Raw genomic sequence first — 20,947 nt, forward strand, 5'->3', positions numbered from 1 at the left:
GCTGCCCCCACCCCCAACACACACACATACACACACACACACACACACACACACTGATGGGGGTGGTGGTGAGAAACAGAAAAACAGAAATGCAGAGAGAACAAAGGAGAGAGAGAGAGGGACTGAGGGAGGCAAAGAGAGAAAATGTGGAAACTTCCTAGCTGTTTTTTCTTCTAAGTTGCCGTGTTTAGGGTGAGGACACCTAGAGGTGGAGAGGTCCCCAGCCAGCCAAGGAGGAGGATTTGGGATGCCGGGTGACTGGGGCACCACGTTGTGTGAGTCATGCACAGGGCTGCCCTGTTCTGGGCCTCAGTTTCCCCCAGTGTCAGGGAACTGATTCCCCCAGCCACTCGGCAGGGCTGGGGGTCCACACTCAGCCAGGGCCTAGCGCACAGCAGGTGCTCCATAAATGCACACTGTGGTCAGTGAAACCATTGCAGGAGCAGGCATGCAAACCAGGGCGCTGGAGGGGGGTGTGTGTGGGTGGGAGGTGGGGGTTTAGGGGTTCCGGGCAGTGAGCATGTGGGGCCCCAAGCCTGATGCCTCAGCTGGCCCACTTCCTGCCCGGCCTGGGCTGTGCTGGTGACCACCCGCAGCCAGGAATCCGCACAGCTGGTCCCAGGGCCTGAGCTGACCACTTCCGTCCCCCGCTCCCCCTGCAGCCCAGGCCCTGCTGACTCACACTCAGCTGTCCCCATTCTTCCCTCACTGAGCTCTGATTCTTAGAGGTAGGGGCGCTGGCAGAGGCCCAAACCCCGAAGGAAGGGAAGTCATGGCCGGCTGAAAGCATCACGGAAGAGAGAAAATTATACCCCAGGCTTAACCGCCTGAAAAACGAAAACCTGCTCTTGACAAGGAAAAAAAAAGAATACTTTTGGGACAGTCCTTTGGAATCAGTCACAATTTCAAACTTTTGGCCACCAAAAAAAAATCCATCAAGAAATTGAAAAGATAAGCCAGGGACAGAGAGGAGATACCTGCGATGCATTTAACTGACCAAGGAATAGCTTCCAGGACATACGAAGTGCCCCCACTCCACCAGACACACTAGACGGAAAGAAAAAACACCACACAGAAAAAACACTGATGGGGGTGGTGGTGAGAAACAGAAAAACAGAAATGCAGAGAGAACAAAGGAGAGAGAGAGAGGGACTGAGGGAGGCAAAGAGAGAAAATGTGGAAACTTCCTAGCTGTTTTTTCTTCTAAGTTGCCGTGTTTAGGGTGAGGACACCTAGAGGTGGAGAGGTCCCCAGCCAGCCAAGGAGGAGGATTTGGGATGCCGGGTGACTGGGGCACCACGTTGTGTGAGTCATGCACAGGGCTGCCCTGTTCTGGGCCTCAGTTTCCCCCAGTGTCAGGGAACTGATTCCCCCAGCCACTCGGCAGGGCTGGGGGTCCACACTCAGCCAGGGCCTAGCGCACAGCAGGTGCTCCATAAATGCACACTGTGGTCAGTGAAACCATTGCAGGAGCAGGCATGCAAACCAGGGCGCTGGAGGGGGGTGTGTGTGGGTGGGAGGTGGGGGTTTAGGGGTTCCGGGCAGTGAGCATGTGGGGCCCCAAGCCTGATGCCTCAGCTGGCCCACTTCCTGCCCGGCCTGGGCTGTGCTGGTGACCACCCGCAGCCAGGAATCCGCACAGCTGGTCCCAGGGCCTGAGCTGACCACTTCCGTCCCCCGCTCCCCCTGCAGCCCAGGCCCTGCTGACTCACACTCAGCTGTCCCCATTCTTCCCTCACTGAGCTCTGATTCTTAGAGGTAGGGGCGCTGGCAGAGGCCCAAACCCCGAAGGAAGGGAAGTCATGGCCGGCTGAAAGCATCACGGAAGAGAGAAAATTATACCCCAGGCTTAACCGCCTGAAAAACGAAAACCTGCTCTTGACAAGGAAAAAAAAAGAATACTTTTGGGACAGTCCTTTGGAATCAGTCACAATTTCAAACTTTTGGCCACCAAAAAAAAATCCATCAAGAAATTGAAAAGATAAGCCAGGGACAGAGAGGAGATACCTGCGATGCATTTAACTGACCAAGGAATAGCTTCCAGGACATACGAAGTGCCCCCACTCCACCAGACACACTAGACGGAAAGAAAAAACACCACACAGAAAAATGGGCAGATGGCATTGTTTTTGCCATAACAATGACCACGAACTGGGTCTTACATTTCTGGCTTACAACAGCAGAAATTTATTCTCTCACAGATCTGGTGGCCAGAAGTCCCAAATCAAAGTGTCAGCAGGGCTGGAGGCTGTGAGGGAGAATTGGTCCCAGGCCACTCTCCTGGCTTCTGGTGGCTTCTGGCACTGGTCGGCGTCCCTTGGCTTGTGGCTGCATCACTCCAATCTCTGCTTGCATCTTCATGTGGCCTCTTACAAAGTAATCAGTCGTTGGATTTAGGGCCCACCCTACTCCAGTATGACCTCATCTTAATGTAAATAATTACATCTACAAAGACCCTCAAGGTCACAATCTGAGGTTCTGGTGGACATGAATTTGGGGACACACTATTCAATGCAGTACAGGCATGAAAAGGCAATTCTGGGAAGATGAACCCAGGACAACCAATAAGTAGAAGCTCAATCTAGTCATCAGGGAAAAAAATTCACTGAGATCCCATTTCACTATTAGGCAGGGGACAGAGTCACTGGTGATGGGCGTGGGAATTGGGTTGACCACTCAGAAGAACAATTTGGCCATGCTAACACAGCTGAGGATGGCTGGACCCTCCCTCCTGGTCCTAGTGTGAACCCTAGAGAAACCTACATGTGCATGCCTTCCCAGCAGCACGGTTCATAATAAGAAGGAACTGGAAACTTGGGAAATATTCGGGTGTGTTCTTACGATGGAGTACTATACAGCAGCGAAAAAGGATGGGCCAGACTTGCAGGCAAAAATCTCCAATCCAGACCCTTGAGTGAAAATAATTGTAACAGTGTGATACCATTTTTATAAAGTTTTTTAATTTGCATTTTTGTATTGTGGTAAAATATATATAACATACATAGAATTTGCCATTTTAACCATTTTTAAGTGGACTGTTAGTGACATTAAGTACATCTGAAATGTTGAGCATACATATAGTACAACACCACTATCTACTTCCAAAACTTTCCCATCACCCGCAAACAGAAACTCTGTAACTGTTAAGCAATAATTCCTCATTTCTACCCCCTCTTCCTCCAGCCCCTGGTAACCTAAAATTGACTTCCTGTCTCTATGAATTTGCATATTCTAGACATTTCATACCAGTGGAATCATATAATGTTTGTCCTTTTGTAACTGGCTTATTTCACTCAGCCTAATGTTTCAAGGTTCATCCACGTTGTAGCATGGATTAGAACATCACTCTATTTTTATGACTGTGTAATAGTCCATTGTGTGGATATACCAAATTTTGTTTATCCATTCAGTTATTGGTGGATGTTTGCATTGTTTCCACCTTTTGGCTATTGTGAATAGTGCTGCCGTGTACATTGGTGTACAAGCTCAGTTTGAGTCCCTGCTTTCAATTCTTTTGAATATATATCCAGAAATGGAGTTGCTGGATCATATGGTCGTTCTGTGCTTAGCTCTGTGAGGAGCTGCCAAACTGTTTTCCATGGCAGCTGCACCATTTCACATTTCCCCCAGAGGTCCCAGAGGGTTCCGATTTCTCCACACCAACACTTATTTTGCTAATAGCCATGCTAATGGGTATAAAATGGTATCTCGGGACTTCTTTGATGGTGCAGTGGTGAAGAATCCCCCTGCCAATGCAGGGACAGGGGTTCGAGCCCTGGTCCAGGAAGATCCCACATGCTGCGGAGCAGCTAAGCACATGCGCTGCAACTACTGAAGCCCGGGCGCCTAGAGCCCGTGCTCCGCAACGAGGGCCACGGCAATGAGAAGCCTGCGCACCTCTACGAAGAGTAGCCCCCGCTCACCGGAACTAAAGAAACCCCACGTGCAGCAACGAAGACCCAATGCAGCCATAAACAAACAAACAAATAGATAAATAAATTTTAAAAATAAATAAAGTGGTATCTCACCATAGTTTTGATTTGCCGCAACTAGAGAAAGCCCGCATGCAACAATGAAGACCCAACGCAGCCAAAAATAAATAAATTCAATTAAATTAAATTAAAAAAGAAATTGGAGTGATGCATCTACCAGCCAAGGCACACCAAGGATTGCCGGCAAACATGTGAGGTTAGAAGAGGCAGGGAAGGATTCTTCCCTATAGGTCTCAGAAAGAGCGTGGCTCTATCAATACCTTGATTTCAGACTTGTCTCCTCCAGAGCTGTGAGAAAATAAATTGCTACTGTTTTAAGCCCACCCCCGCCCACGGCAAAAAAAAAAAGAAGAAGAACATGAAAAAGATACGGAGATGTGGAAGGCAAGGCATCCGGGAAGGGGCGCAAGGCTTCCATGCCCTCTTGCAGCACCTGCACGTGTTCACCAGCCCGGAAGCTCTCTGAACCCGGTTCTTTTGGGATCTTTATGGAGGCGTCATCACGTAGGCATGATCAATCATTAACTCCGTTTTCAGGCCATCCCCCCTCTCTGGAGAATGGTGGGGGAGGGAGTGTGGCTGAAAATTCCAAACTCCTAATCATGGCTTGGCCCTTCTGGTGACCAGCCCCCATCCAGGAGCCATCCACGAGCCCACCCAGTCCCATCATTACAACAAAAGACACTCCTATCACCCAGGAAATTCCAGAGGCTCTAGGAACTCTGTGTCAGGAACTAGGGTCAAAGACCAAATATTAGAACAAAAGATGCTCCGAGTATTCTTATCACATAGGAAGTTACAAGGTTTTCAGGAGCTCTGTGCCAGGAACCGGGGGCAGAGACCAATATATATAAATATTTTTTTTTTCCTATTATCTCACAGTGTGTAATTTTCTTTTCTTGCAACATGTTTACCAGTCATTATTATCAGAGTAATTCTGGCCTCGTTAGAACTGTCACTTCCCCTTCTATTATTTCGAAGAATTAGATAAGAATTGGTATTATTCCATAAATGATTCAGAATTCACCAGTGAAGCCATCTGGTCTTGGACTTCTCTCTTGGAAGGTTTATTATTATTATTATTGGTCAAACGGCGTGGTATATGGGATCCTAGCTCCCTGACCAAGGATCAAACTCATGTCCGCTGCATTGGAAGCGCAGAGTCTTAACCACTGGGCCACCAGGGAAATCCCGAAGTTTTTGGGTTCTTTTTGGTTTTTAATTAATTAATTAATTTTTATTTGGGGCTGAGTTGGGTCTTCACGGCTGCTCACGGGCTTTTCTCTGGTTGCGGCGAGTGGGAGGGCTACTCTTTGCTGCAGCGTGCAGGCTTCTCATGGCGGTGGCTCCTTTTGCTGCAGAGCACGGGCTCTAGGCGCATGGGCTTCAGTAGTTGTGGCACACAGGCTCAGTAGTTGTGGCTTGCGGGCTTTAGAGTGCAGGCTCAGTAGTTGTGGTGCACGGGCTTAGTTGCTCCACGGCCTGTGGGATCTTCCCAGACCAGAGCTCGAACCTGCGTCCACTGCGTTGGCAGGCGGATTCTTAAGCACTGCGCCACCAGGGAAGTCTCTCTATTATTTCTTTATTCTCTATTTAATTTATGTCTGCTCTAATCTTTATGATTTCCTAACTTCTACTACCTTTGATTTTAGTTTACTCCTCTTTTCCTACTCCCTCAAAGTATAAAGTTAGGTTCTTGATAACTTTTAGTATGTTTATAATTGACCAGGACCCTATGGGGCCTTCCTGGGACAGACCCCCCCACCATGACCCCACCATGTCCTCTGCCTGCCTCTTGTCTGTAGAAGAACATTAGGCTCCTAGGCCTTCTTCAAGTTCCAAAGCATAAATTTAATCAGAGAAGTGAGAAAATGCAGAAAGGAGGGAAAACAGTCAATCAAGGCAAAATAATACTAGTTTAGCCATTAAACAAAGTCAAGAACCTTTAGTTCCATCTCAAGGGCTATAGATAATATTCTGAGCCACATCCTTTGAGTTGTTTTTCAGATACTTGAAACCTCCACCAGGCGGAAAAGGGTAACCATATGCTGCCCACAAGCACATAGACCTCAGGCCAGTTGGAACCAGAAGGTTGACGATGTTGACTCCCGATTACCTCACCACTGGCCAATCAGAAGAATGTCCATGGGCTGATCACACACCCACAACCCCGCTCCCTCACCTTGTCCTTAAAGACCTTTCCCTGAAAGCCACCAGGGAGTTCAGGTGTTCTGAACACTAGCTACCTGGACACTTTGCTTGGTACCTGCAATAAATGCTGCACTTTCCTTCACTACAACCTGGAGTCAATAGATTGGCTTTACTGCACGTGGGCGAGCGGACCCAAGTTTGGTTCGTTAACGTGTTGTATTTTTGTTTTCATTCATCCCCAAGTATTTTCCAATTGCTTTCGTGATTTCTTCTTCGATCCATCGTTTCTTTAAGAGTGTGTTAGCAGTGTGCTCAGCGGTCCCGTGCATCTGTCTCTTGCTTCAACAGTGTTTGGATGGAACAGACCCAGGGACACCCTTTGCTCCAGCCTCTGACCACCATCCAACATTTTTTCCAGTCACAACCTTCAGAATCAGCCACTCGGTTATTCTCGGTCACCAGGACCAGCCAACACCAGTTTTCGAGATTAACTCCTTATTACCGATCAACCATGAGCTCCCAGATTCATCAGAATTATTCCACTGAGGTGGAGGCCGCCACCAACCGCCTGGTCAACATGCATCTGTGGGTCTCCTACACCTACCTCTCTCTGGGCTTCTAGTTTGATCCCGACGATGTGGCTCTGGAGGACGTGGGCCACTTTTTCCTCGAATTGGCCGAAGAGAAGTGCGAGGGCGCCGAGTGTCTCTTGAAAATGCAAAACCAGGGCGGCGGCCGTGCCCTCTTCCAGGATGTGCAGAAGCCATCTCAGGATGAGTGGGGTAAAACCCAGGACGCTATGGAAGACGCCATTCTCATTGAGAAGAACCTGAACCAGGCCCTTTTGGACCTGCATGCCCTGGGTTCTGCCCATGCAGACCCCCACCTCTGTGACTTCCTGGAGAGCCACTTCCTAGATGAGGGGGTGAAACTCATCAAGAAGATGGGTGCCACCTAACCAACCTCCACAGGCTGGCTCGTCCCCAGACTGGGCTGGGTGAGTATCTCTAGGAAGTACTCACCCTCGAGCATGATTAGGAATCTCTGAAGTCCAGCGGCCTCTGATGAGCCCCTCTGGCATCAGAGCTCCTGCCTGAAGCCCGTCTCTGCAGCCACTAGGCAGCTTTTTAACCACCCTGGAGCTCTCTCCCAAGCCTTGGACCAAATGGAAACAATAAAACTTTCTGCAGCGGAAAAAAAGAGTGTTGTTTAATACCCACATATTTGTGAACATAACAGCTTTCCTTCTGTTATTGATTTCTAGCTTTATTCCATTGTAGCTGGAGATGATTTCAGCCTTTTAAAATGTATTGAGACTACACCTGTAACTTATATAATATTGTACGTCAACTATACTTCAATAAAAAATAAAATTAAATAAATGATACCAAAAAATGTGCTGAGAGTTGCTTTTTTGCCTAATAGCTGATCTATACTGGAGCATGTTCCATGTGCATTTGATAGAGATGTGTATTGTGCTGTTGGAGTGTTCTATGGATGTCTGTTTGGTCTAGTTGGTTTAGAGAGCTGCTCAATCCTCCATATCTTTAATCTTCTGTCTAGATGTTCTATCCATTATTAAAAGCGGGGTATTGAAGTCTCCAACTGTTATTGTAGAACTATTTACTTCTCCCTTCAAGTCTTAGATACAGCTTTGAGTTACTGTTTAGGGTCCTTTCATTTTAACCAGCAGGACTCCCTTTAGCATTTCTTGCATGGCAAGTATAATGGTAACAAACTCCCTCAACTTTTGCTTACCTGAGAATGTCTTGATTTCTCCCTTTTTCTTTCCTTCTTTCTTTTTCTTTTTTTTTTTTTTTTTGGCCATGCAGCACAGCTTGTGGGATCTTAGTTCCCCAGCCAGGAACTGAACCCGGGCCCTGGCAGTGAAAGCGCCAAGTCCTAACCACCGGACCACCAGGGAATTCCCTCTCCCTTATTTTTGAAGAACGGTTTTGCTGGATATAGAATTCTTGGTCAACAGTTTCTCTTTCAGCAGTTTAAATATGTCATTTCATTGCCTTCTGGAGTCTAGGGTTTCTGATGAAAAACTGGCTGTTGATCTTATAGAGGATCCCTTGTACTTGATAAATAGCTTTCTCCTAATACTTTCAAGTTTCGCTTTTTCGTCTCTGGCTTTCAACAGTTTGATTACAATGTGTCTCAGTGTGGGTCTGAGTATATTCTACTTGGAGTTCACTGAGCCTCTGAGATGTGTAGGTTTGTATCTTTCATCAAATTTGGGAAGTTTTTGGCCATTATTTCTTCAAATATTCTTTCTGCCCTTCCTCTCTCTCTCTCTCCTCCTTCTGGGACCCTCATAATATATATGTTGGTCCTCTTGATGGTGTCCTACAGGTCCTTTAGACTCAGTTCACCTTTCTTCATTCTTATTTCTGCTCTTCAGACTTGATAATTTCAATTGTCCTGTCTTCAGGTTTGCTGATTATTTCTTCTACCTGCTCAAATCTTCTGTCGAACACCTCTAGTGAATTTTTCATTTCAGTTATTGTACTTTTCAGATTCAGAATTTCTGTTTGGTTTCTTTTTATAATTTGTGTCTCTTTATTGATAATCTCATTTTGTTCATAAACCATTTTCCTGATTTCCTTCAGTTCTTTTTTCATGTTTTCCTTTAGCTTTTTTTTTCTTTCTTTTTTCCTTTAGCTTTTGAGCATGTTTAAAATAGTTGTTTTAAAGTTTTTGTTTAGTAGGTCTGATGTCTGGGCTTCCTTAGGGATGATTTCTGTCAATTACTTTTGTTCCTTTGAATGGGCCATTCTTTCATGTTTTCATGTCTTGTGATTTTTTTGTTGAAAAATGGGCATTTGAATATTATAATGTGGCAAACTCTGGAAATCAGGTTCTACGCCTTCCTGAGGGTTTTGCTGTTTTGATTTTGTTTTTGAATTGTTGAAGGCTGTAGTATTCCTTTTGTTTAGGTACTTTTCCAAACTACTTTTGGAAAGACTGTATTCCTTTTCATGTGTGGTCACTGATGTCTCTGTCCATTTAGCTCATGTTCGGCTAATGTCTTGACAGAGATTTCCTTGAATGCCAGGAGCTAAAAATGAAAAACCCAAACAAACAAACAAAATCCACATCTCCCAGTGTTTGTAGATGGGTTCTGGGCTGGAATGCTCCTTTAACTTTTAGCCAGGTTTGTACTGAGACTACAGATCAGCCTGAGGTGAAGCTCAGAGTCTTCTCAGTTCTTTTCTGAGCATAAGTCTTGCCCCTGGGTGTGTACATGGATTTCTAAATTCCCTCCATATACACAGGTGCTTTTGAATGTCCTCATTTCCCAAATAACATCCCCCAGATTTTCCTCTCAGGGTTTAAGTGGTTGATAATATGTTTTGACCGTAACCTTTTGCCCTAAGTGTCTGTATGTGTTTGGTTCAGCTTGCAGTGCTTTTGAGCAACACCCACCACTTTTCCAGCCCGAGCTCCAAGTTAGGCAGTTCAGAGGTAAGCACCCATGTCAGTCCTTCAAGAAGCCCCAGACAGGTTAGAATAGACCTACACAATAATTTGTGAATAAGATCTGCACTGCTCCCACCAGATCCAAGGACCAGGGTCCTGCACTGGGAACGTGGGTTATTTCTGCTACAAGACCACAGCTGTGGGACTTCCCTGGTGGCACAGTGGTTAAGATTCTGCCTGCCAATGCAGGGGACGTGGGTTCAATCCATGGTCTGGGAAGATCTCACATGCTGCGGAGCAACTAAGTCCAAGCTCCATAACTACTTAAGCCTGCGCTCTAGGGCCCATGAGCCACAACTACTGAGACCGCATGCCGCAACTACTGAAGCCCACGCACCTAGAGCCCATGCTCCACAAGAGAAGCCACCACAATGAGAAGCCTGCACACCACTGCGAAGAGTAGCCCCCACTCGCTGCAACTAGAGAAAGCTTGCGTGCAGCAATGAAGACCCAATGCAGCCAAAAATAAAAAATAAATAAAAATTAAAAAAAAAAAACCACAGCCGAGCTGCAGAGTGGGTGGGGCAAGGGCAAGTGGAAATGCCACAAAGTTTTCCTACCATTTTCAAGTTGCCTTTTTCTTGCTTCAACATGCACTTAGTTGTTACAAATTTCTGTTTTCCAGAGTTCTAACAAAGTCAATTCTGATAGTTTTTGTTTGATGGTCCTGTAGGGGAAGGAGAGGTTGGAGCTCCATACTGCACCATTTTGTTGATAAAATTTTAAATATACTTACTATATATATGTGTGTGTGTGTGTGTGTGTGTGTGTGTGTGTGTGTGTGTGTGTGTATATATATGGCATGCATGGGGATGATCAAATCAAATCCCAATTTTAGACAAAGGCTTGATGAGTGGTGGGTGGTGGAGGTGTACACGGGCTTCAGCTCTCTTGGGAATGTTGCTTCAGCTCTCTTGGGAATGTTTCTTCAGCAGGGTGCTGGGTACTTGGGTGTTTGTTACTTTATTATTGATACTTTTGTGTATATGCCTGGAATATTTCATAATGAAAAATAAAACTGACAGAAGGCTTGGTGATTTCTCAACAAGTTAAACATAAAATTAACACATGACCCAGCAATTCCACTCCTTGATATATACCCAAGAGAACCGAAAGCAGGTGTTCAAACAAAAACTTGTACACACATGTTGATACCAGTGTTACCGAACTGGGTCCATTTGCCTGACACACAGCAAGCCAAACACTGAGACTCTGAGGTTTGCAGCAGAGAAAGAACTTATTCATAAGGCAGCCAAGCGAGGAGATGGGAGAACAAGTCTCAGATCTGCCTCCCCGAAGACGAGGGGGTGGGGATATTTATGGGAGAAGCAGGGTGGTCTTGGGCATAGGAAAAGGTGATTGGAGGTAGGGGAAAATGTGAGGCAATCAGTGTTCTGCACAGGCGTATCTGGGTTACATGTTTCTGCATCTTCAAAAATGGAGGCACTTAGCATGATCTGAGGGTGGAGTTTTCTGACGTCAAAAGGCCATTCAGGGCTTCCCTGGTGGCGCAGTGGTTGAGAGTTCGCCTGCCGATGCAGGGGACACGGGTTCATGCCCCGGTCCGGGAGGATCCCACATGCCGCAGAGCGGCTGGGCCCGTGAGCCATGGCCGCTGAGCCTGCACGTCCGGAGCCTGTGCTCCGCAACGGGAGAGGACACAACAGTGAGATGCCCGCATACCGCAAAAAAAAAAAAAAAAAAAAAAAAAGGCCATTCATTCAATGCTTGCACGGGCCCAGTTTTGGGGTCAGTGGTCCCCATCAGCCTTAGTTGAACAAGAGCTGACTCCAAGTTCCTGTAAAACAACTGGGCTACGTGACTCTGGGAAGGTATGCAATTAAAAAGAGGAAGAAAAGAATGAAAGAAAAAATAACTAACTCAAGCTTAATCAGTGAAGACAGTTTACAAGCAGAGGGGTTTCAACAAGCTGTTCCCCTATCTGTTGCTCTACAAGACGAGCTCAAGAATTCCTGTTAGGCTTCTGCTTCTGTCAACTCTCTGGGGCCAGTTTCCGTGGCTGCCAAGGGCTGGAGGAGGGGCCGTGGGGAGTGACTGCTGATGGGGATGTGGTTTCCTTTTGGGGTGATGGGAAAGTTCTGGAAATAGATAATGGTGATGGTTACACCACGCTGAGAATGTGCTAAATGCCACGAAGTTGCACATGTTTAAATGGTTAAAATGATACATTTCATGTAATATGTATTTTACCACAATTAAAAAATTTATTTAAAAACAAGGTCCTATTGCATAGCATAGGGGAACTACGTTCAGTATCCTGTAGTAAACCATAATGGAAAATAATTTTTTAATTGTTTTAATAATAAAATAAACTAAAAGTGACTTTGCTCAAGTAACCCCGGCCATCAGTTGGGCACCTTTGGGGGTGCATTCACATATGCTCACAGATTTTTTTTAAAACTTACCTTGACTGTGAAGAGCTGCAAAAAAACCTCTCCAGGTGAGGAAAACTACCTTTGACAAGGAAAAGATTCTAGGATGTGAAGTGCTTGCTTGCCCGGGCCACAGAGCCAAGGAGAAGCCAAACTCGGATTTGAACCAGTCTTGTCTGCTGTGAATGGCCTCATGGGCCTGCGTCAGCTTTCAAGTTCCTTTGCCAGCCTGGTGCCTGGAATTGCCTGTCTGACCTCAGGGTCTTTGAACATGCTGTGTTCCCCTGCCAGAATCACCCTTTCCTCTACTCCTCCCATGCCTAGAGACTTTTCTTTTGCTACTTGAAAGGAGGTCTGGCACATAATAGATGTTAAAGAAATATCTGTGGAGCGAATGGATGAAGGAGTGAATGGATAAATGAATAGATGAGTTCCTTTAAAGCACTTCTCACGTGAGCACAAGGAGAAAGACCTGTGGATCCTCACAGCTGTGGCCTGTCCAGGACTCAGGACATTGAAGGAAGAGTGGCACAGAGAGGCCAAGCCACCTGCCCAAGGTCACACAGCCAGGAACTGGCATGATCAGGATTCGAACCTGGATCTCCCTTCCCTGAGCCTGGGTTCTTCCCACAATGCCCAGGTATTGCAAGCCCATCATATGCCCCACATTGCAATTTCATCAGTCCCATCTGAAAGGTAGCAGAAGGTGCCACTCCAGAGCCTGCCTCTTTGGCATAAAGATTCTTTTGAGAAACTGCAGGTACAGGAGAAACTCTGAAAACAGAGTAGAAGTTATGCTTTTGTAAGGGGCATTTACATTTATAAAAGAAGTCTCCATTTGTTAAGTGTGTCTCCCTCTCTGTACGAGGAGGAAGAGCCTGGCTTTAAATCCCTGGAGAATCTTATCAGTGGAGAGAGCACAAATTAAAACCTGCAGAACGAATCCTACCCTTGTTCACTGTGCTTTTCCTGGTCACCTCCTAGAATTGGCCTCAACACCCACCCCAGGCCCAGCACCCTTCTTTTGTCTTTAGCGGAAGATGGTATTTAAGGGAGTGGCTGGGGCCCCCTTGGGGAGTTTTACTCAGTTTCCCTCTGTATCTCCCATATATACACGAGATATACATGTTAAATTTCTGTGTGTTTTTCTCTTGCTAGTCTGTCTTTTATTCCACGGGGTCTCAGCCAAGAACTCAGAAGGGTAGAGGGAGAATTCGTCTTCCTCCTCGCTGCCCCACATCTCATGCCGGCCCCTGAGGGTGGCCAGATCCCCTCTTTTTAGAGGCTCTGGGGGAGACAGAGCAGGCTAGGGGGCTGGCCTGGGCTTCAAGCCCAGCTTCACTGGTTTCTGGCCTTGGCACAATGCCTCTCCGGCCTCAGGTTGTCACCTGTGAAGATCATCATCCACCCCCATCAGGTCTTATAATGATTATGTCTTATGTGCCAGACACATAGCAGTGAAACTGAGCTCCCCTAAAACCGAGTTCCCTTACCAAGTTTAGGATTAATCCCTCGATCCCAAACTTCATTCCCTTTCTTGTCCCGTCTGACCTCAATCCTGTGCTAACTGAACACTAATCAACCAGAGTCAGATGATTAAAATTGCTGATGTTGATAACATCGTTAATGTACCAAAATGGCTATTGCAGATAACATCGCTAACATACAAACTCAGCTTGTTTCTCCAGGGCGAGATGGGCTCACAGACCCCAGGGCCATGGACCACCTGGCCAGAGAATCGTAAACCGGACATATCCTGATGCCTGAAACTACGATTAAGAAATGTCACAGGGCTTCCCTGGTGGCGCATTGGTTGGGAGTCCGCCTGCCGATGCAGGGGACACAGGTTCGTGCCCCGGTCCGGGAGGATCCTGCATGCCGCAGAGCGTTTGGATCTGTGAGCCATGGCTGCTGGGCCTGCGCGTCCAGAGCCTGTACTCCGCGACGGGAGAGGCCACAACAGTGAGAGGCCCGCGTACCACAAAAAAAAAAAAAGGGCTTCCCTGGTGGCACAGTAGTTAAGACTCTTTGTACTCCAGGACTTCTCTGGTGGTGCAGTGGTTAAGAATCTACCTGCTAATGCAGGGGACATGGGTTCAATCCCTGGTTAGGGAACTAGATCCCACATGCATGCTGCCACTAAGAGTTCACATGCCACAACTAAGGAGCCCAAGCACTGCAACTAACGCCCAGTGCAACCAAATAAATAAATATTTAAAAAAAGAAGAAGAAAAGAATGGGTACAATTCTGATTAAAAAAAAAAAACAGAGGGGCTTCCCTGGCTGGCACAGTGGTTGAGAGTCCGCCTGCCATTGCAGGGGACACGGGTTCGTGCCCCGGTCTGGGAAGATCCCACATGCCGCAGAGCGGCTGGGCCCGTGAGCCATGGCCACTGAGCCTGCAAATCCGGAGCCTGTGCTCCGCAACGGGAGAGGCCACAACAGTGAGAGGCCCACGTGCCGCAAAAAAAAATCAAAAAACAGAAATGTCACAAGATGATTAATTTCAGCCTCTTTGTTCTTCCCCTTTTAAAAAAACTCCTAACTCAGGGGCCAAGGTGGAGTGGATTGGAGGCTGGTCTCCCGCTCCCTTGCTTGGTGCCCTGCAATAAACGTTGTGCTTTCCTTCAACACAAGCTGGTGTCCGTAGATTGGCTTTGTTGCGTGTAGGGTGAGCTGACCCGAGATCAGTTTGGTAACAGTAGGTGCTCAAAATTTTTCCCCTGGTATTTATTCTTTGCTCCACCCTTTGCTGCAGGTGTAGGTGTCTCTCCACACCATCGCCATCACTCACTGCTGTGATGCTTCTCAGGGACTTTCATGGCCCTTCTCTGGACCACACCTCCCTTGATGAGCTGATACAGGTCCCTCAGTCCCTGTGAATGTGACCTCATTTGGACAAAGGGTCTTTGCAGAAGTAATTAAGTTAAAGATCTTGAAATGAGACTGTTCTGGATTTACACTGGGCCCTAAATACAGTAAGTCCCCTACATATGAACCTTCAAGTTGCGAACTTTCGAAGATGCGAACATACATTCCATCAACGTGGGGCGTGAGTGAAACTGCAGCTTGCCCTCCGTCTCCTATTGCTGATGATCCCTCAGCTCTACCATCTCCCACCTCCTCTCCCTCCTCCAGTCAGTCACTCTTCTTGCCTGTTCACTTGATGCCAGCCCCTGTATGCCAGCTGTGGTACTGGACTGCTGTACTTTTCAAGGGACTGTACTGTAAGATTTTAAATGTTTTCTTTATTTTTGTGTGTTTGTTTGTTTTGTATGTATTATTTGTGTGAAAAGTATTATAAACCTATTACAGTAGAGTACTATATAGCCGATTGTGTTAGTTGGGTACGTTGGCTAACTTTGTTGGACTTACAAATTGGACTTATGAACGTGCTCTCAGAATGGAACTCGTTTGCACGTAGGAGACTTACTGCATACTGACAGGTGTCCTTAGAGAAGAGGAGGGATGGACAGAGAAGAGGAGAAGGCCATGGGAAGTCAGAGGCAGAGATTGAAGTGATGCAGCCACAAGCCAAGGAACACCTGGGGCCACCAGAAGCTGGAAGAGGCAAGGAAGCCTCCTCCCCTAGAGCCTTTGGAGGGAGCAAGGCCCTGCCAACCTATGATTTCAAAGTTCTGGCTTCCAGAACTGTGAAAGAATAAATTTCTGTTGTTTTAAACTACCCAGTTTGTGGCAATTTACTATGGCAGCCACAGGAAACTAACATAATGATACTGGGACTTGGTCCCAGAAAGCTCTGGTCTGACAGGGCACAGAGCCAGACTCAGACCCTCCAGCCTTGTGTGGTCAGGATGAGGCCAGAGGGAGGCCCCTCAGCCTGAGGGAACCCAGGCAGAGAACAAGGAAGTCTTATTGGAAGATGGGGCATCAAACTGGGGTTTAAGAGGTAAATAGGAGTTTGCCAGTGGGGGCCATTCTTTCTAAGTAAGCTTGCCCAGACCTATCTGAGCTCAACTCCAGCTGAAGCTGAGACATTATTGGCCAATTACCCATAATACCAATAGTTATTAGCTCTGGGGAGTGTAGCTCCAATCCAACTTCATCTACTCAGTGCTGCCCTATAAGAGGGTAATACTGAGAAACAGGCTGCACTGAGAAACAGGTTTGGAGAGATTAGTAATGCTTCCCAAATCTGCTTGGCATCTCAAGGACTAAGCCATGATTTGAACCCAGGCTGCCTGTGGACCCCCATCGATGACACAGGCAACATTTTGGCCTGGAGGGACGTTCACAGCTACAGGACAGCAGTTCTCCTTGTCCTTCGAACTCAGAGATTTTTTAATAACCTGCTTTTTCACCTCTTCTGGATCTTGTGTCATGACTGTGTTTGCCTCACATAATGAGAAACCAACAACTGGGTTTGGGTTGTTTCTTGCGTGTTGCGTGTGTCTGATGAGGGTGCCTACGGCCAACAGAAGGAAGTGAGGAAAAATTCTAGGAGGTTGGGAGCTAAGCCAAGTGGAGGGAACAGCCTGACCCCCGGCCTCTGTGCTCTGTTTACCTCTGCCGTGGCGTGGCCTCTGGGACTCGTGGAAGCTGCCAGTGAGGAATGCAGGGTCCCGGCCGACTGAGCTCATCACTGGCTGGCTGCCTGCGGCCTGCCCCACTGTTCCTCCCAGCTTGGCCATGGGACTGGCCATGAGGTCATCGGCTAACAATGCTGTGAAGGGGAGCCAGATCGGCCTGGCTGCCAGCATTCCAGAATTTGGTGAAGTGGAAACCACCATGGAGCTAATGTCATCCTTTCCTGTCCCTAGGGACCACCCACGGGCTGTGTCCCCTTGTGAAGTTCCAGGAATAAAGGGAACTAATTACTGGTCCTGCTCGTAAAGTGACAGACACCCACTCATGAGTCAGCAGCTCCACTACTGGACATGCACAGTGGAATACTATACAGCAAGGAAAAAGAACAAGGCACACAATAGGGGAAGAACACAGCCATTCACAGCCATGGTGTTGAGTGAAAGTCACCAGACAGAAAAGAGGATGTACTGGCTGGTTCTGTCTACATCAAGTTAGGAAACAGGCAAACTCATCCATGGTAACAGAGGTGGACACAGCTGTTATCTGAAGGTAGGGAGAGTGATGGAGCTGGGAGTGTTCTGGAACCTCATTTCGGGAGGTGGTTATGTGAAATGTCATCGAACTCAACACCTAAGATTAGGCCTTTTTGCTTTCTGTAAGTCATATCTTGATAAAAATTTAAAAATAAAAAGACAGGGCTTCCCTGGTGGCGCAGTGGTTGAGAGTCCGCCTGCCGATGCAGGGGACACGGGTTCGTGCCCCGGTCCGGGAGGATCCCACATGCCGTGGAGCAGCTGGGCCCGTGAGCCATGGCCGCTGGGCCTGCGCATCCAGAGCCTGTGCTCCGCAACGGGAGAGGCCGCAGCAGTGAGAGGCCCACGTACTGCAAAAAAATAATAATAATAAAATAAAATAAAATAATAAATAAAAAGGCAGAGGGCTGTAGAAAACTTTTTTGTGATGCCTCAAAAAGTTACACATAGAATGATCATATGATCCAGCAATTCCCTTTCTGGGTACAACCTCACAAGAATTGAAAACAGGTCCTCAAATCTTCATGTATGTGTTTGAGAAAACACTACTCACAATAGTTGAAAAGGTGGAAACAACCCAATGACCATCAACGGATGAACGGATGAATGAAGTGTGGTGCCTTCATATGCTGGAATACTATTCAGTCATAAAAAAGAGAAAAGCACTGATACACACTCCAACATAGATGAGCCCTGAAAACACGCTGAGTGAAAGAAGCCAGATCTAAAAGGCCACATGCTGCCGTTTAGATCGATTCCGTTTATATATGCGATATTGTGACTTATAATAAGAAATATACATGTGGTCTTCCACCCCATTTCTGGCATAGAGCTCCTAAAACCCTTGGGATTTCCTGTGAAGAGAGAGATAAAGGTGTCTTTCGTTATGTTATAGAGGTGACTTTTGAAAAACAACTCAAGGATAGAGGCTGGTTGCTAGGAGCACAAACCATGCAATTAGAGGGTTGGAACATTCAGCCCCAACCTCCCCATACCCCCCAATGCCGGGGATGGAAGAGGGGTTGGAGCTAGAGTTCAATCACCAATGGCCAATGACTTAGTCAACTGTGCCTATGTAATGAAGCTTCCATAAAACACCAAAGGATGGGCTTTGGAGAGCTTCTGGGTTGATGAACATGCAGAGGTGCTGGGAGGGTGGTGCGCTGGAAGAGGACATGGAAAATCCATGCCCTTTTCACATACCTTGCCCTATGCATCTCTTCCATCTGGCTGTTGATCCGTTTCCTTTATTTTTTTTTAATATAAATTTATTTATTTTTGGTTGCGTTGGGTCTTCGTTGCTGCACACGGGCTTTCTCTAGTTGCGGCGAGCGGGGGCTGCTCTTTGTTGCGGTTCACGGACTTTGCATTGCGGTGGCTTCTCTTGTTGTGGAGCATGGACTCTAGGTGCGTGGGCTTCAGTAGTTGTGGCACGCGGGCTCAGCAGTTGTGGCTCGCGGGCTCTAGAGTGCAGGCTCAGTAGTTGCAGCGCAGGGCTTAGTTGCTCCACGGCATGTGGGATCCTCCCGGACCAGGGGTCGAACCGTGTCCCCTGCCTTGGCCGGTGGATTCTCAACCGCCGCGCCACCAGGGAAGTCCCTCCCTTTCCTTTAATATCCTTTGTAATAAACCTGTAATCTAGTGAGTGAATGGGTTTCCTGAGTTCTCTCACTGGCTCTAGCAAATTAATCAAACCCAAGGAAGGGATTATGGAAACCTCTGATTTATAGCCATTGGTCAAAAGTACAGGTGACCACCTGGACTTGTGACTGGCATCTAAAGAGGGGTGGTGGAGGGCAGTCTTGTGGTATACTGAGCCCTTAAGCCATGGGGTCTGATGCTATCTCTGGGTAGACAGTGCTATAACTGAGTTGAATTATAGGACACCCAGCTGGTGTCAGAGAATTGTTCATGTGGGGAAAGAATGTTTAATATGAAATGTCCAGAACAGGCAAATCCATAGAGATAGAAGGCAGATTAGTGGCTGCCAGGGGCTGGGGGAGGGGGGATGGGGAGTGACTGCTAATGGGGACGGGGTCTCCTTTTGCGGTGATGAAAATATTCTGGAACTAGACACAGGTGGTGGTTTCACAACACTGTGAATGTACTAAATGCCACTCAATTGCTCACTTTATTTATTTATTTTTAAAATTTATTTATTTATTTATTTAGGCCGCATTGGGTCTTCGTTGCTGCGCGCGGGCTTTCTGTAGTTGCGGCGAGCGGGGGCTACTCTTCGTTGCGGGGTGCGGGCTTCTCATTGCGGTGGCTTCTCTTGTTGCGGAGCATGGGCTCTAGGCGTGCGGGCTTCAGTAGTTGTGGCGCATGGGCTTAGTTGTTCCGCGGCATGTGGGATCTTCCTGGACCAGGGCTCGAACCCATGTTCCCTGCATTGGCAGGCGGATTCTTAACCACTGCTCCACCAGGGAAGTCCTGTTCACTTTAAAAGTTGAATTTTCTGTTAATTTCCTGGGGAGGCTCATACCTGGGAGGCATGAGAAGCTGTCCCATGACAGCTTTCCAAGAGAGGTAAGGAGGTGAGTGGTAACGGCTTCCGAGAAACTCCCCCCAGGCCTCCAAACTCTGGGTTCCCAGGGCACCCAGGCATTCTGACAAGACTCAGATGAGGTCTGCGTGGCCTGTGTGGACACGTGCAAGATCCTATGGTGAGATCGTCCCCTACAACTCTACCCACCTTACTTGCCCCTCAGAGTCTTTGTTTCCTTATCCCTAGAAAGGAAATGAGTCCCATGGAAAGAAGAGGACTGGTCCAGCCTCCCAACCAGCTGCAGTCAGTTGGACATGATGGTGACGTGAGCAGAGAGACGTCTCTACTAAGCATCTGCTGAATGCCCGGGGCATCACATCGAGAGCCTCAGCCCTCCACCCCCATAGCTGGTCGATAATCCCACTGACAGAAGGTGAGGCTGAGACCCAGTGGAGCCAGAGGCTTGGTGGGACTCACACAGCTGGAGGTGGGGAGGGCCTGGACTCCATTTCTCCAGTAGGAGCCTTGCTGTGTGACACCCCTCCTTGTATCTGTTGCTTGCACACACCCCGTCACACTTTACACACCCCCACGATCTGCTTTGCACAGTGGCCCATCCTGAGGCCAGGAAGCTGGGAGTAGGCACAGGGATGGATGCCTGGGGCCAGGAGTCCTGAGCAGTAGAGCAAGGGCTGGGTACCCCAGGAGAAAGGATGTTCCTGGGGCACCCTCTACCCCTCTATCCTCTGGTGGCTGGACTTGATACCAGCCTTCACTGCCCCAGGCCCCAGCACCCCAATTCTCTGCCACCTCTTCTTCAGGCCCAGCCAAAGGATGGGGGCCCAGAGTAGCTTCATCCCTGCCCAAGCCTTCAAGAAACCCCCAGTCTGGGGCAGACAGAGACAAGCAAGCACACACACTCCCAGCGCTGTGGGGTCAGGGCTGGGCTGGAGGAAGGCATGGGGTTGGAAGCACCCTGCTGAGCCTGGAAAGGAAACGTCAGAGAAGTCTTCCTGGAGGAGGGGCTTTCTGAGTAGGGTTTTGAGGAATGGATAGGAGTTCCCCAGCTGAAGATGAGTAACTGCAAAAACACCCAGTTTATCAAGCACCTGCTATGTGCCTGGTCCTGTCCTTTACACCTCATTTGACCTTCTCTCCAGTGAAAGTCTCAATCCTTCCTTATTTTCCAGATGAAGAAATAGAGGTGTGATGGAGAGGAATGGTTTGCCCCAGGTTGCACTTTCTGGCCGTTTTTTCCCTCTGCTCCCTTTGTTTTTCACTATCTTCAGCCTTTGACCCTAAGCAAAGAGGGGAGAGCAGGAATCTCATCAGGGAAGAAAGCCACTTCATCCCTTA

General features: G+C 47.7%; 1 protein-coding gene and 1 pseudogene across 2 annotated transcripts in view; both read left to right on the forward strand.

Moving 5' to 3' along the window:
* PGPEP1 (pyroglutamyl-peptidase I) overlaps positions 1-20,881 on the forward strand; it is a 58,738-nt gene extending 37,857 nt beyond the window's left edge. Inside the window, exons 4-5 of one of the 2 annotated variants that reach the window (XR_003006227.1) lie at positions 19,838-20,024; positions 20,782-20,881. Coding sequence is in view for 1 of the 2 variants with exons in the window: in XM_024767546.1 (XP_024623314.1) it covers positions 6,000-6,033 (34 nt within the window). In the remaining variant the exon portion in view is untranslated. Of the gene's footprint in view, positions 1-5,999; positions 6,110-19,837; positions 20,025-20,781 lie in introns of those variants that run through there. The other variant, XM_024767546.1, reaches the window with a different exon arrangement.
* On the forward strand, positions 6,148-7,463 carry LOC112414871 (ferritin light chain pseudogene; annotated as a pseudogene).
* Positions 20,882-20,947: the final 66 nt, after the last annotated feature.

This window comes from Neophocaena asiaeorientalis, unplaced genomic scaffold (genome assembly GCF_003031525.2).
Source record: "Neophocaena asiaeorientalis asiaeorientalis breed wild unplaced genomic scaffold, Neophocaena_asiaeorientalis_V1.1 scaffold87, whole genome shotgun sequence".
NCBI classification, from domain to species: Eukaryota; Metazoa; Chordata; class Mammalia; order Artiodactyla; family Phocoenidae; genus Neophocaena; species Neophocaena asiaeorientalis.